Source organism: Pocillopora verrucosa, chromosome 13 (assembly GCF_036669915.1).
Source record: "Pocillopora verrucosa isolate sample1 chromosome 13, ASM3666991v2, whole genome shotgun sequence".
NCBI classification, from domain to species: Eukaryota; Metazoa; Cnidaria; class Anthozoa; order Scleractinia; family Pocilloporidae; genus Pocillopora; species Pocillopora verrucosa.
Window position 1 is genome coordinate 10,832,171 of NC_089324.1, and position 16,245 is coordinate 10,848,415.

General features: G+C 39.5%; 1 protein-coding gene across 2 annotated transcripts; it reads left to right on the top strand.

Moving 5' to 3' along the window:
* Positions 1 to 1,823: 1,823 nt before the first annotated feature.
* LOC131770163 (uncharacterized) lies at positions 1,824 to 16,204 on the top strand. 2 transcript variants are annotated; one of them, XM_059085871.2, is made up of 7 exons: positions 1,824 to 2,586; positions 7,301 to 7,764; positions 8,542 to 9,361; positions 10,137 to 10,407; positions 10,870 to 11,755; positions 12,423 to 12,887; positions 13,355 to 16,204. In XM_059085871.2, the coding sequence occupies exons 1-7, from the start codon at positions 2,463 to 2,465 to the stop codon at positions 14,501 to 14,503; spliced, it is 4,179 nt and encodes a 1,392-aa protein (XP_058941854.2). In that variant the 5' UTR covers positions 1,824 to 2,462; the 3' UTR covers positions 14,504 to 16,204. The 2 variants fall into 2 exon arrangements, with proteins under 2 accessions (XP_058941854.2, XP_058941853.2); XM_059085870.2 differs by having other exon boundaries at positions 1,826 to 2,586; positions 8,539 to 9,361.
* Positions 16,205 to 16,245: the final 41 nt, after the last annotated feature.

Here is a 16,245-nt window from a genome sequence, read left to right on the forward strand (position 1 = left end):
TTTGACGGCACGACGCAGTAAGGCGCGAGGCGCCGTCTTCTCATGTCGTGTCGCCCTTCCGCGCACAGTCGGCCGACAGATTCTAAATTTAAGTTATTTTGCCCTTATTTGTGAATTGTTTTCTCTGAAAGCGAGATTTTGCATCATAACTGATAACAAAACATACATTTTACTCTCACTAAGGGAACGAAAGTTTCTATTTTTAAGTCGGTTTACAAGCTAAGTTAACTGTAAAGAAAAACCTTTTTTTTACTATTTCTTTGTTGTCAGAATGACTCTGTGAGAATTTTTCTTCCTCAATTATCAAGCTATTTTAATTTTTTGCGTTAGACAAACCAAAAAAGGAATGTTTTTGTAGTGTCTTTTTTCCTGAGCAGAATAATCAGTATATCTAAGAAAAGGAACAAGTTTTCCCGTTAATTCGAGACGCCGGCTATTTTTCCAAATTTATGCAAGGACCAAATCAGTCAAAACAAAACAAAAGTAGAGATAACACCTTACATGCTAAAACATGCATTTTAAATAGTCTACTCGTCTGGATGAAAAAAAACCAGCATAATTTTTTTAAGTTGCCAAAAAACATTGGAAAAAATATCGATTTAATTTGAAGACCCCATTAAAAATACTTAGCATATTGAAGGTGCAAGGAGTGAGTGCAATAAGCCAAGTGTCCTTCATCTTCCAACGTGCAGAGGACAACTTTGATCAAATTAGCTTTCACTGTTCATCCTCGGAGTCGCTTTTTCCGGTGTAAGTTTTGAGGTTGGTGAACATACGGAAAGAATTAGGACGTTGGGGGCAGCTTGAATAACAGGAATGATACAAAAATCAAGTGTTATTATTATTTAGGCTAAGTTCGCCCGAATTCCGGAAATGTTCCCGCATTGTTTTCGTTGAACTTTTAAATTACTTATCTGAACCGTTAAAAAGAAAAAAGAGCAATAAAACAAAGCATCGATTTCGAAATTAAAGAACAAAGAAATGTTTACGCACATCGGTTAAAAATAGGTTGAGACACTGAATTTGTTATGGGAAAGTTCTTCAAGAAGTTTTCCTGAGCAATATCTAAGCATTATCTCCACGTGTAGTAAAGTGAGTTAGGTGTCAAAAGTATGTCATAGGCTTTCAAGATAGCTAAATAACATGCACATCCATAAAGATATTAGGCCGATGAATGACTTGAAAATTGTCTTAAAGCACTCGAAAAACAAAATCCTAGGCGTCAAAGGTCTGTAAATAAATTTAATGTGCTGGATCGAGCGAGAACGGAGGGTGGAAGTAAAAGTGAACCTCTTGAGAGAGGTTCAAGTTCAAAACGGTCCATTAACAATTTGTTTATTGTGAGTATAGCTAACAAAGTTCGCACTGAGTTGTTTTACAATTTATAGAGGCATTCACAATACCTCCGTACTAAAAATGTTGTCTATTTGGATAATTCATCGTTGGAGAGGGCTTTTAATACGTTGAACAATATCCGGAATTTAGCAGCTTCTCGGTAGCTTACAGAGAAATAAGTAAAACCTTTCTGGGGGGCAAAAGCTCCTTTCCTAATCTCTCTTTTATCGCTGTACGAATTTAAACGATACGCCAGCTAAACATGAAAATGAAGGTCTATGCTGCTAATTTTAATTGTCGAAATTTTAAATTTATCGATCTGCGAGTAGACAATCCAATACTTCCCATTCAAAGCATTGATATGTACGGACAATCGATGCGAGTTACCGTAGATAGTTATGTTAATACAGCCGCGACTAAGTTAACAAATTTAAGCTATTAAAACGAAATGGCCGCTAACTGCGTTCGAATGAATTCACCTTCGAACGTCATACTGGGAATTGGGGTTTGTAGCTCTTAGAAGCATTTTGACACAGGGCTGATTTATGAGCTGAGTTATGCCGCACGGTAATAAGAGGAATCGGAAATGGCAACATGGTGTTGGTTGTACTTGTTTTAGACGAAAAGGTGCCAAGCGAGATTGGCGGGCTAAATGGCTCTGGATTTGCACCGTGATGACGTATTTTGAGCAATGAGTACAAACACAAAAGAGAGGAAAGCACGTTGAGCTACACAGTACTAGGCGATAACAAAACGGATTCATCGCCAAGGGAGGTCGAAGTGGTTTATAATTACGCATAGAACCTTGCTGTTTATCGTAGGTGGAGGGGGTAACTCCAAAGTGAGTGAACAAGACACTTTCGGAAACTGCGTGACAGGTTCAAAAAGACAGTCAAATTAAAAAATAAATTGTGTTTATAGATGACGTGCCAAAGTCGCGCAAACAAAAGCACAAAAGAATTGGCTTTGATTTCTGTTCTTCGGTAATTCACACTCTGTCAGAGAGGCTGTGTGAACTGAGCTGGAAAACGGGGCGGAGCTGCATGATCCACATTGAAGCAGCGGATATAAACGGGAGAGCGGACTTATAGAGATAAGCTGATTACGGCTGGCAGTAGGACAGTCATATGCAGATGACAAGTAGTCCAGTCTCGAGAAAACATCACGCGCCTCATAAGAGTTCGATGGTTCACTGGTGGAAGATGAGACTTTTTTTCTTCTGTGCCCTCCTAACAGGAGCAGTGACTAATGGTGAGTGAATTTTTCTTTGATTTCCTGGGCAATGGGCTTCAAAAATTTTTCTCCTAACCTTTCACAGAGAGTACAAATCTGAGATAAGGCTCAAGGATTATTCTTCGACGGCACGCATCATTTGTCAGCTTCGTGGGATGCTATTAGTAATTTATCGTTTTAATTCTTCCTCCGTAATCTCAGTCAGATCATTAAAACCGCTTTCCGTCAAGGAAACCTTTGGAAACCTGTATAAAGAAGGAGAAAGGATCACTCAAAAACCCTCCGAGAAGGAGCACTTTTAAAACAAAAACTTGTCCTTAATTGATTTTCAACTACAATTTGAGATGGACATGTTTCTTGCGTTTGGTGAATCTCGAGGGGTCGAGGTTTCGGTGGATGGTTCTTGAATTGAGCAGTCGGTTAGGGGCAGTGATCGATGATTGCTGTAAAACCACAGAAATTTTAAAACAGTTTACCGATGCGCTCATTTGGAAATTAGGTTGATAATGCGGCCCTACACCACGAAGATTTAGTTGGGAAGCATTACTTAAAATATTAAGCTGATGAAAAGTGGTATTTTGGACCCAAAACAATGGTAGCTTGTTTTCTATCACAGTTGTGCATTATGAATAAAAAAAGAAAGGTTTTGTTTGAATCGAAAGTGAAGCGTATTTTCTCTTAGTCAAACCAACATTTCGTACATCCGCTTACGGCTTTCCTGAAAGAGCCGGTAAAGAGAAAGCTATGCAAAAAATCTATCTTGGTGTATGAAAAAGATACTTAAAGCTCATGTGGTTAGTCGGTTCACCACAAACGTTAGGAAATCGCTTTCAAGAAAATACGATATTGTTCGATGACTTAGAATATGAACTAAATTTTATCTTTTGCCATCAAAGGAATTCGAATTTTTTTGCGATATTTGACGCTCAATTTGACAAAAGCAACGAGATGGAGCCTGAAAATTCCAAGTAGTATTGGTATTTTACGTTCTTTAAGCGATATATGGTTCTTAACTTGATATTAACCACGATCTTAACTGGACTGAAATTTCGTTAATTGATAAGATTATAGTGCAAAACTTTTGTAACTATTTCTATTGCACAACAGTAACAAACTGAAGCTCAGAGAAGCTGGAATGTTTGCTTAGAGAACAATTGGTACCAATTTGTAAAATTATTTCAAGGGCAGATGATAATACGAGAGCTAGTTAAGTGGGCGTTCAATTTATATAGAGCGCATCGCGGTGATTTCTTAAAGACAAAAACCGCAGCCGGATCCTTTTGCGCTTTAACTTAATTTGTTTTCTTTGTTTCCAAACTAATTAGGCCGACATTTTAGCTTTTCAAGGGGTGCTCTCAAATACTTTTCAAACTTGTTTCAAATTATTTGTTTAAGTCCAAGACGAGCTTGTATTTAGCTCAGTGGTGTGGCAGTCTGTCAAGGATGTTTAATATTCGTTAATTTGTTTTCTTCGCTCTGAAAATAACCGAGTCATTACTTTGACATGTGTGAATAGACCTGAAAGAAAAATATTGCATTGAAAAGTTAGAGAATTGGAGGAAACTGGCAGAAAATTAGACTTTATATATGTAGATTTCGCATTTCATTTTTAAAGTGCACTTACGATATTTTGAGTGACTTGCCTGTTGGTATCCAAAGTTTTTTGAAATGATTATCGTCATGCAAAACTTTGTTTGTCGAAACGATTTCGTTTAAGTAAACTAAATTTCGTCAGGATCAGATAAGCTTAGCTGGTAGAGGCACTTGTAAGAAAAAGAGTTCCCGCTTTTACGGTCGCTGCTATTTGAGGAAATGCGTCTTAAGACTTAAAGAAAGTTTCATTTGTATTCTCGAAACAGGATCCTACAGCCGCCTTTTCATCGCCTCTTTTTAACAAAATATTTGCTCAAAACAATCTCACAGCGTCAAGCGATACGAGTAGGAGAGTTCGAATTATGTCATTTGTCATGTTCGCTTTCATATATGGAATTAGTTGTTTACAAGTAAGCCCTTCACAAACGCAGCTTTTATAATTGCTCAGTAACTTTTGAATACTTCTTGTATCATATAGTAACCAGGAAAGGTTACTAGCTAAACAGGAAAAATGTACGTCTTCCAGTTTTCAAAATATCTGCTCTTCGCGTAAGGGTTTGCCAAGTGGACGAAGAGACTTGATGTCTGCCGTAATTAAAGCCCGGCCTTCAATCACCGAACGAGATTTGCTCCTTAAGCAACTCTGCTCTAAGTTCGTTCGCTTTAAGTTTTTAGCTTCAACTTTAAGCGATGAGTACATCGAGACTATGAATGAAACACTTGATTAAGTAGTCTTCAGTATATGTTACGTTTCATGCTGCTTGTCACGCCCAAAGCAGCTAAAGTTATCCTATTTCTGAAACGGTGGGATATATAAATATATATATGTGTGTGTGTGTATATATAGCTTTGAAGTATGGTAATATCATGTCAATAGTGGCTTTTCAAAGGATGTATTCAACATCACTGTGCTGAGTAATATGCATTTTGAATTCAGTATCAAGATATAAAACAGAGGAAGGGTTCTCAATTAGTTTTTCAACAATGTGCACACCTTAAAGGAAGTTTCTTCATTGCATACCTTAACTGGGATAAGTTTCTCGAACTCCTTAAATGAAGAACTGTAACCATAAGCAAAGTCAACTGCTAAACTGATAGCCCAGAACGAGAAAATGTCGCTGATCTCTAGGTCCTCTGGATTATCATGCTGTTTACATGGTACATGTAAATGCAAATGAGAAAGCCGTTAGCTTTATCAATGAAGTAAACTACAAAACAGAATGCATCTCTCAATCAGACGTTTGAGGTGCTGAAGTTTTTTGTGAACAAACTCAGGAAAATTAGCTCTCTCTTCGCGTTTATATTCTCTAGCGGGATGTACAAACGTTATCACATCATATCCCTGACAGAACAAGACTCCTTACTGAAGGCCAATACCACCCCTTACGTCTCTAATTGTGTCATCATTTCTCCAGTTCTACTAATTTCAGTGTGTCAACATTTGCAGAGAGAGAGAGAGAGAGAGAGAGATAACTGAAAGAAGCAGTAAACGTAGTAAATTATTTAGTAAATTAGCACTATTGTACCAAAATGAATCCTTTATTGGTCCATTTTGTTTACGTTTTACATCTCTAACTTCAATATGGTTTAGAGCAAGGACATATATTATTCTCCTTTCCACAGAGCGGTTTTCGCTGTCTCCTCGATTTAGATAAACTATCTAGTACTATCTACGCAGTGCCTCCCGCGGTGACGAAGTAGTATTCCAGCAGCGGCTTTTTTTTCATAAGACGCTCACAGAAAAATGTTCCATTCAATTTTTCTTGTTTTGCTGAATACTATGACAATATTACTTAAATTCTCAGCGCCTGAGGAACCTGGGCAAACAGTGAGACAAAAATGGTGCGGAAATCTGCTGCATTCCATGTAACAGCACAAAGGTGTTTATTACCGCCACAATAATCTATTTAAGAGGCGTTGTTTTTCAAAAGCACTGAGAATCATTTCCTTAACTCCAGGTAAAATCACTAGTTCAAAATCTTCACGCTGAGCTCTTTGAAATAAACAGGAAAATTATTGAACAAATTTCCGCCTTCATCGACTGTTACCACTGTCCGCCATAATCCCTTCAACTTCTAATTTCCGTCTTTAAAGTGTAATTGCTGTCCCACTGAGAATTAAAGCGGTGCAATACAATTGAGCTCAACTAGAAACAACACTCTTCGTTACATGGAAGGAAACACATGTCAACAATTTGAAAACCTGTACCTTTTTAATATTACCTTGAGGTTAAACCTCTCTTGCTAATGAAAGAGGAGTCGCTGAGTTGAAAAAGTTCAGTAATTGGCCCCCCACTAATCATAAACTAATTGTGTGGTTAGTGTTTTGAGTAAGGTTTAGTTGTCTACCTAGTTCTTCTTTGCTAACTCAGGTCGAAAATTGCTTTGCATCCGCTCTAACGAAGGGCTGACGCTCGAAGCGTCAGCTTTCAAATTCTTAACGGTGGCCAATTTTCGTTATCAACTCAGTTGATAATACCATATTACCAGGTCGAAAACTGGGTCATCAATCTAGTATGACACTGCGCCATTTACTAACAAACATTGTTAACTGTAAAACAATCTTAGCGGCACGCCATGATTTTCAAGGGCCAAGCTTTTACTTTAAAAAAGTAGTTCGCGTTATTTGCAGTTGTAGCTCGTTTGCATTGGCTAAAGGGTTATCATATTTTCAAGTCTTCCACATATTTCTCAATGACATTACGATATCGCCAAGTAAAATAAAAAGTGAAAGTATAGACAAGTCCAGAGATGAAAATGCGGAGATAAGATTAGTTAGTTCAGCCAAAAACTTTTCACATTTTACCTTACAGCATCTGAACTTGCAACTTTGTAAACACTGCAGACTATAGGGAGGATTCTATTTTGACTATTTTGAGTAATTCATCATTTATTTTCCCCTATATTTATTTTTTGATCGAACCTTTTAACACGATGCACTTTCCTTGGGAAATTTCGAATTACTTAAAAGTCAGAAATAAGTCCCAACTTCAAAGACACACCTTTCATCATTGATTTACGTTATTTGTCTTTTGTTTCACTTTATTCCGTTTTCATTTAGTTTTCGGAAATAAACGCAAGTGTTAAGAATTTCTTTTCGAACGAGTACTGGACTTATCGATGACAATTTTTTTCTTAAGGTTTACAAGACTCCTTCACAATCATCACAGACGAGGATGAACCAGTGACATTCGACTTTTTAAAATACATTAAAGCATCTGAGAAACTTGCTCCGAAGGTTGTCGTCATCCAGCAGCCGAAGTACGGAGCGTTTGCCAGCTCACCAGACGGCAATCTCAACGTACAAAATGAACTTTGTGACGCTCAAGCAACATACATACCGTATGAAGACTTTTCAGGCGAAGATGTCTTCGTTTATTCGTATCTTTACGAAAACCTTACGACGACTACTGACGGAAGTCTTCAGGCTCGAATCATTGTCCGACCAAAGCCGGATGCAATTGTGGCTCGGTCTGATGAAGTAACTATGACTTCCGATGAAGGTCACGTGCACATCCCAGTTTTAAAGAACGATTACAGCAAGGATGGCTCCGGTGTGTGTATAACAACAGAGGAAGAGAACCATTTCTCGGACAACAAACAGGTATTTATCCAAAAGTAACCATTTACAGTAGTATTTCTAAATAACCTTTTTCTTAGACGATTCCTCTCGCGCACAACTAGCGTATAAACGATTATAAAAAGTTGAATTATCTAATTACTTCAATTCATTCCGGCAATCCTGGGCTCAGGTTATGTGGTGTGATCGTAATTGGTGCGCATTTAACGCCTTTTTGCGTTTGTGCATTCTTATAATGTTCTTACTCCGCATAATGCCGAGCTCAACGTCAAAATCTGTCTTAAATGAACACCAATTGCAACTGAACTGTTCTTATTACATGAAAAATAAGAGCTCTGTTAAGTAAGTGATCTTTCTTGGCATACATGCTCTAATAAGTAAGCATGTAGGTTAACGGTGACATCACATTCGCATATTTCGTGTCTTTAATTGAGATCTTTAGAATTGGTTCGTTCCCTGATATTGTCTTTATTGAATAGCTTATTTTTAAACTGTAAACCTCAAAAAATCTGACAGCATATGCTATAGATTAACTTCGACATACAAAATTAGACTTTTCATTAAATGTAACAACCGTTTCTCAACTGGAAAGGAAAAAAAACACTGTGATGTGCAGGCTGACAACTGAAAGAGTTTCAAGTCTCTCCTTCACATAAATTAAATTCAAACTAAAGTATACAGTCAGGAAAGCCACTTACGGCTATCCATTGGAACGATTTGTTACATTATTGTTTCATGGCCAGAATTGCCATCCAGAAGTTGTATTTTCAAATAAAATTTAAATTGTTGTTTATCCAGCAGATAAAGTTTGAAGACATAGCAGTCAGTCTAGGTATGACAGCAATACAACAACAGCCGCCCAAGGCTCCAGACTGTCTGTTTGACCAGTACGATCCAAACATGAAAATTTGGATCCCGGGCTCCTTTTGCATCGTGGAAATCAGTTCCGGAGCGGCAGCAACCGCTGACTACGATGGTGATGGGCTCATGGATATTTACTATGCTCGTATGGATGGTCCAGATCAATTGTGGCGTAACCTTGGCAACGGAACTTTCAAAGACTTCACCGCCGCTGCCAACCTGAGCTCCACGGCTTTCCATCGTTCGTCGGCAGTTGCTTGGCTGGATGTTGACAACGACGGTGATATGGATCTCTATGTAGGCACCATGGCAGAGAGCAAATTTTTTTTGTACATAAATGATGGCATGGGCCATTTTAAAGATGAGGCAGAGGAGAGGGGCGTTGCTTTAAGGCCTGCAATATCACCCTACAAAACAAGTACCATGACAATTGCAGTAGGAGACTACGACAGAGATGGTTGGCTGGATGTTTACACAACAGAGTGGCTTCCTCATCTTGATCTTGGTTTCGACTACAAAAACTACACTCATTCCAACTGTCGCTTGCTTAGAAACCTTGGCGCGCAAGGCAAACCGGGATACTTTGAAGATGTAACCGAAGGTGCGGGACTGGGTATCACCAAGGAACCATCCGTAGCTGCAGACAGATTTGGTGGAGTGGATGTGAGATATTATGGAGTAATGAACACAGGGCTTCTCAGAGACATCATCCCAGGACCATTCCAGCTGGCAGCCATGTTCACTGATTTGGACGGTGACGGTAAGGAAAAACTGAGAACATCAAATATATTGTGGTTTTGACAAGTAACGATTCGCAGGGTCAAACAAAAATCTTTCATTTTAGGTTACCAACGAGTCTCTAATTATTATAACACAATAATAGCTTAGATGTGGCTTAAACATTTCTACTATATAGGGGGTCTTTTAGATGGCCTATTTTTTTTTCGATGCGGATTTCCGACTGCTTTAAAGAGCTTGTATGGACTACGATAAGCAAACAAGTCTTTAAACGCTTTTCGTATGAGTGTCATAAAATCGTTCCAAAGTAATCACAGCACCCAATCGTAAAGGAGCCCAAGATAACTTAAATTAACAGATGGATAGATATCAGTAGCCTCAACCATGAGGGATATAAAGGAATGACTCACATGTCAAGCAACTTTGTATCTTACTGGTCGAGAGGTAGCGCAAGGTTTTATTCAGATGAATCATAGCGCGTAAGAAACTGAAACTCAACGCTGGATTATACTTGATACAAAATTGCAATTGCTCCATCTTCAAAGTTGACCTAGTCCATAGTCAAAGTGCGATACAGAACTTACCCAACTGCAAATTACACATCACCATTTTCAGTTAAGCAATTTTCCTCCAATGCAAACTGAGGTTATATATCGAGCGCCTTCTGAAAATTATTGGTCGTAGAATGAAAAAAAGGTGTATGAAAACGACTTTAGGCTTTATATACACTCACACAAAAACCGCGGAAATACATCAAATAATTTTGAGAGTGATCGCAATGTTTAAATATTTCGTAGGTTATCAAGACCTGATAATAAATGGGGATTTCAAAACAAGCGTTTTATATTGGAATAATGGGGACGGAACTTTCACGGACGCGACCGAGTCGAGTGGCGTTGGAACGGACGAGAATGGAATGGGTTCCACAGTAGCCGACTACGATCTTGATGGCCGGCAGGATTGGTTTTTAAGCAGTATTCACATGTCTGCGGAACAAATGGAGCCATTTAGAGAAGTCTATCTCGGTGGAGGAATCATCTTTGGGCATACTGGAAACAGGCTTTACAGGTTTGTAACCCGTGATGTATGCGAAAAATGTCTGACACCTCTGAGAGGAGTCACTCAAACTAACACTCTATTCCACTTAATTTACATTATTTGAAACGAATTCAGTGTGCTATTCATGTCTCTTTTAACCAGCTCTTGATGGATGCCAAGAGTTTCCTTTTGCTCTCTAAGAGACTTAATTGATTTTTCACAAGTAAATGCGAAAAAAAAATGTACGAATTGCGATTAGCGTCAGTATTACCTCTGAGAAAGTGGCACCGGTGTTCTCGACTGATCACATGGTGTACTGAAGCAAATCCAATGAAAGCCCTGATTGGTTTAGAGTCTCGTACGAAAGTTGTGATAAAACTACTATTTTGCTTAACTTCGTACAAATGGTAATAAGTTGCTCATGCTACGTCAGAAATGATAACATCCTCTCTTTCCTACCTTTTATATTGATTCGGTACTTTCTGTTCATAGGAACGAAGGAGGTCGTAAATTCTCGGACCAGACTGACTCGGTCGGAGTTCGCTATGGGAACTGGGGATGGGGCGCATCCTTCTTTGACTTCGACAACGATGGCGACCTGGATCTCATCCATACGAATGGCTTCGATGATCCAGAGGTGACGGACACAGATTTTCTTCATCACACCCGAACCCGTCTGTATCAAAATATGTATTTTGAGGACAATAACGGCCAAATTAGATTTGAGGAAGTTGGCCAAAAACTGGGCATCACTGATGTTTTCGACGGGAGAGGCGTTTTCATCTTCGACTACGAAGAAGATGGGGACTTAGACGTTTTCATCGCCAACAACGCAAACCGTCCTGTCCTTTATCGAAACATTGGCGGCAACAAAGTTGATTTCATCCGCGTCAAAGTTATGGAGGCCAGCGTCGAGAGGGAAAGTCATGGCGCATGCGTCTACTTGTACTCGCCTCGGCTAGAGAAAGAAGTTCTCCGTGAAGTGCGAAGCTCATCCGGGTTTTCAGCCCAAGGAGAGTACGTTGTCCACTATGGGCTGGGTGCGGAAACCGCCGACACTTTTCGAATCCGCGTTTATTGGCCAGCCACTAACAATACACGGATTATTCACGACGTGCCCAGGAGATCTTCCCTTGTTGTACGAGATATCTGGGGTCATCGCAATGCAGTTGAGGAGACAACATCCCCCAGTGAGTCGGTTCCAGGCTGCACCAAGTTATTAGTGAAGGAAGTGACCCGGAAACCAGAGCATGGTCAGGTGATGGTAGGACCCAAGCACGTGACATACTATCCAGACGCAGAATTCTTTGGCGAAGATAACTTTAACTATGCTGTTAGTGACGGAGTTGGCACAGCTATTGCTACAGTGAAAGTCAAGGTAGGGAGATGGCTAAATTGTGCTTTGAGGAGCTATTTTCTCGGTATTTTTTTGCCAAGTAATACTATTTTTTTACATAAATAATACTAAAAGACTGACAAAATTGGTTTAAAGTTCGGTTAGAAAAGCAGGACAATGATAAAACAGGAAGAAAAAAATATATGCCCCGAAGAATTTTCAAATACTTGTGAAAAAATACTTCGTGGCTGGTATGACGCAGTCTTTCGTCTTGGCAAAGAGACTCATCAGATACTTTGCGGAAATATATCTTAATGTTGCAACGATTAAAATGGCTCACTTATAAAGAACTTAGAAAAATTAGACCCAAAAACCTTGATGTCACTCTTTCAAACAGAAGAGATAGGAGGAAAAACATGAACGAATAAAAAAATCGAAAATATTGTCATATCTTGTACATACCTGAGCTGGCTCCGAGTCGATCTCTAAATTATATGATTAATAAATTTTAGCCGGGAGGAGGAAAGACAATAATCAGAGAAACCTCTTCTCCGAAGATACCTTATAAGGAGTGTTTAAAAGGAATGGAAAATAGCTAAAAATCTTTTGCAAAGTAGTTTTAGGCTGGTTTCGCATTTTTGTGCTGCATAATGAGCCACAACGATGTTGTATAAATTCAAAGACGACATGATGTTGTATGTTTTCTCAGGTCACTAAAGTGGAGACCCCCGCTCCTTCCCCAGAGCAATTGTCAGAAAAGTTTGCCCGCTTGGACGCAGTCAACAACAACCCGATCGACCCTGACTGCGGAAAGCCACTCATGCCGCTACAGCGTCTGTTTCCCCCAGCATACGCTGACAGCTTCGATGCACCCGCGGGCTCCAACAGATCAAGCCCACGACTTATATCCAATGTTGTTTGCGATCAGCGCATTGACATATTCAGCAAAACCGGTCTGAATGACTTCCATATGCACTTTGGTCAGATGTTAGCTCATGACACTGATTTTGCAACACCGTACGCCAATTTCCTGACCACTGATAACCTCGGCATTCAAATCCCAGAAGGTGACCCTTGGTTCGACCCGCATGGCACAGGCAAAGAAATAATGCGATTTAGAAGATCTGGCATCCTTCAGACGAGCGGGAAAATGCATGGTAGACCACGTGAACAGGTAAATGTTTGATTTCGGGATTTATCCTCCCTTCTTCCCCTTTCCCCCGCTATGTTTGATTATACGCAGTTCGTGCCTAGAATCGTTCTTGAAATCACAACATTTGACTAGTAGTTCCTCTTTTGAGCTTTGTTTCCATATGATGGACTACGTCATCAGAACTGTTCCAAAATCAAGGCTACTCTGTTACTCAAACCATCTGGTTAAGATTTTATGCCTGAAAATTTTACGGCTAAATTTGGCTTTGTTCAAGGAGGATAAGGATCTCAAACTCTGCGGCAAACTTCGCCGAGAACACAAAACGTGCAATATCTAGTTTGTGTTTAGGCCTGATCTCCGCAAAACAGGATCATTCTCCGATCTTGTTGAACATTTTGGCTTTTCAGATGACCATAAGGAAACCAGGCGTTTAAGACATGTTCTTTTTCTAATGATCAGATGTTAATCAGTGTAATTTTTATCATCAGATCAACAAGGTTACAGCATTCATTGACTTGTCCCTAGTTTATGGATGCGATGAAGGGCGAGCAGAAGTTTTACGAACGATGGAAAACGGTAAATTGAAGCACCAATCCAGTGATATCCTCGACTTTAACACTAAAGAAGTCACTAACTTGAACCTTCTGAATGGACCACGTGACAAAATGCTCGTCTCTGGGGACAACCGAGTGAATGTGCAGCCTGGCCTCATCGCCCTTCACACGCTTTGGTCACGCGAACACAATCTTATCTGCGATGAGCTGATGAAACATCCAGGAAACGAAAATATGGACGACGAAACTCTGTTCCAGCACGCAAGAGCCTTAGCTCGAGCCAAGTGGCAGAAGATAGTTTGGAGCGAGTTTTTGCCAACTGTCATTGGCCTGGCGGAGTATGACAAACTGGGCCCCTACAAGGGATACAACGCCTCTATAAAGGTTGGCATCTTCAACGAGTTCGCCACGGCGGCCTTCAGATTTGGCCACAGTCAGGTTGGAAACATCATGCCGCGACTGAACGAAAACTGGACCATGTTAGGACATGGTCACCTAACTCTACGTGACGCGTACTTCAATCCAGGGCGCGTGCTACGTGAAGGTGGAATTGAACCGCTGATAAGAGGCATGCTGACACAGAAGGCTCAGGAAGTTGACTTGAAGTTTTCAGACTCTGTGCGAAACTTCTTGTTTGGAACCAACACAATGGGTCTCGACCTCGTGGCTATCAATATACAGAGAGGAAGGGACCACGGTATTCCAGATTACAACACAGTGCGGGAAGGACTTGGTTTGTCAAGACGTAAAAACTTTGCTGAGATAACGCCCGATAAGGATCTTCAAGAAAGACTTTCACAAGTTTACCCAGATATAGATGATGTTGACCTGTGGATCGGTGGATTAGCAGAGCCACATGTCGATGGTGGATGTGTCGGGGAAACTTTCGCTCGAATTATTGCTCTCCAGTATCGAGTATTACGTGACGGAGACCGCTTTTGGTACGAAAATACGAACACAGCTCTCTATCAACTCAAGGACAGAACCACCTTACCGACCCAAGGAACTAGCATGGTGGAAGTTTTGAACAGGAACACGGGCATCAAGTGGAAGAAATCTCCCTTTATCGCGAAAGACATGTAATCTTACAGATAACAGTTGAAACCACCACAATTTCTGCTGATGGGAGAGACATACGTCAATCGGACTGAGCGCCGACGCACAGATTAGCCATAATGATCACTGAGGTGAGGCACTTGGCAGTCATGTGTAACGTGAACACATGTTTGGATACTTAGACAACATTTATACGTGAATTTGAGACAATTTTGGACACTCTTTAATGTTATGAACGAACATTACGAAATCATAGTGCAATATCGATATTACGATCCCACTTGCCCCAGACAAAATTTTGTTCATGGTAAGTTAAGCTCGGTTTAATTTGATTCTGGTGAAATGACGTTGATATCTCCAAAACGAAGGTAAATGTTTTTTTTAAAGACAGAAAACTACTTCCCAAACAATCAACTTAAAAAATTTTAAAGATTGACTCTTATTTTTGGTTTTATGCAGCCCACAAAATCGAGAATAATATCTCTTTTTTTTTTACACTTTTGTCCGCCATGAAGAAAGTATATACTGCCTACTTCTCAGGGTCTTTATGCTGGAGTAAATTGGAAATTTTGCTCTGAGACATAAAAATCCTATAAATTTTTTATCGCCCATATTCTATGTAAACACAATTAAGGGAAATCGCCAAAATTAATTAGAAATTTCGTGGTATCGACATTGCGCTGTATTGTTAACTGAAACATAATTGTAGATAGTATAGTACAGGACTTAAAAATGCTTGAACGTGTCCACTGATAACCCTTAGTTTAGTAGGTGACTTAAAAGTTAAACTTGCCATTATGAGATAGTAACGAGATTTTATGCTTCATTCCTGAGAATGTTTGCTAATTTCAATAAGCCAGTACCTAAACAGGCTTAAAAAGTTTAAGTGAGCAGTCGGTTTCCTCTTTTTTTTTCATGGATCAGGAGTGTTTTTAAGCAAGCCAAAGAGTTTTCAATTTACAACGTAACATTGCTTCAATGTGAGAAATAAGAAAGGAAACTTGCACACATCTTATAGAACATGAACATTTTGAAAAGTAAGGAAATCTTAACGCCTGATAACATATTTTTATGAGGAAAAAATTGGATTGGAGCAATGTTAGGGATTTTGGAATTGTTTTAGTACACAGAACTATGCAAAGGGGAGAAAGCTCGAGAAGATCGTACCAGTCAATCGCAGTGATCCCCCTGGTTCCGTTTCTGATTGGTCGCCCAAACCATGTCCTGCAATTGGTAGAAAATCATCGCAAGTGCCCACTATTAGTATTTCGGATAAGAAACCGTTAGCAATATACTTTAAACTTTGAAGCGAACAACATGAATTATTCTAGAAGGCTTGAAAATTATCTGAATCATCGCAATTGTGAACTTAAGAGTCCGATTCTCTCTCCTAAGTGAGGGGAAAAGGAGTTCTTGGTCTCAATAACTGAAGGATATTTACCCAAATATTTTAAGTAACTCGAACTGTAAATAGAAACGTATTTATTAACCACGTTATTTAGTGTTAAGTATTCTTATATATTTACTAACTGTCACCCAGCAGCTGACTTGCACCCAGTCTCCGATGTCATAGGGCTGGAAACGAGTCAGCCCTACAATTGGAAGTCGAAATTTGGCAGCCAGCTATTAGCAGAATCAGTGAATTTAGTAAACATGTATCTATTATAGTTTTTTAACTGTTTCAAGAAATAGTAGGAAACAGAGGTAATAAAACCATTTTTTCAGATATTCAGAGTAAAAGAAGATGCTTTTCTTTTATTAGTACCTAT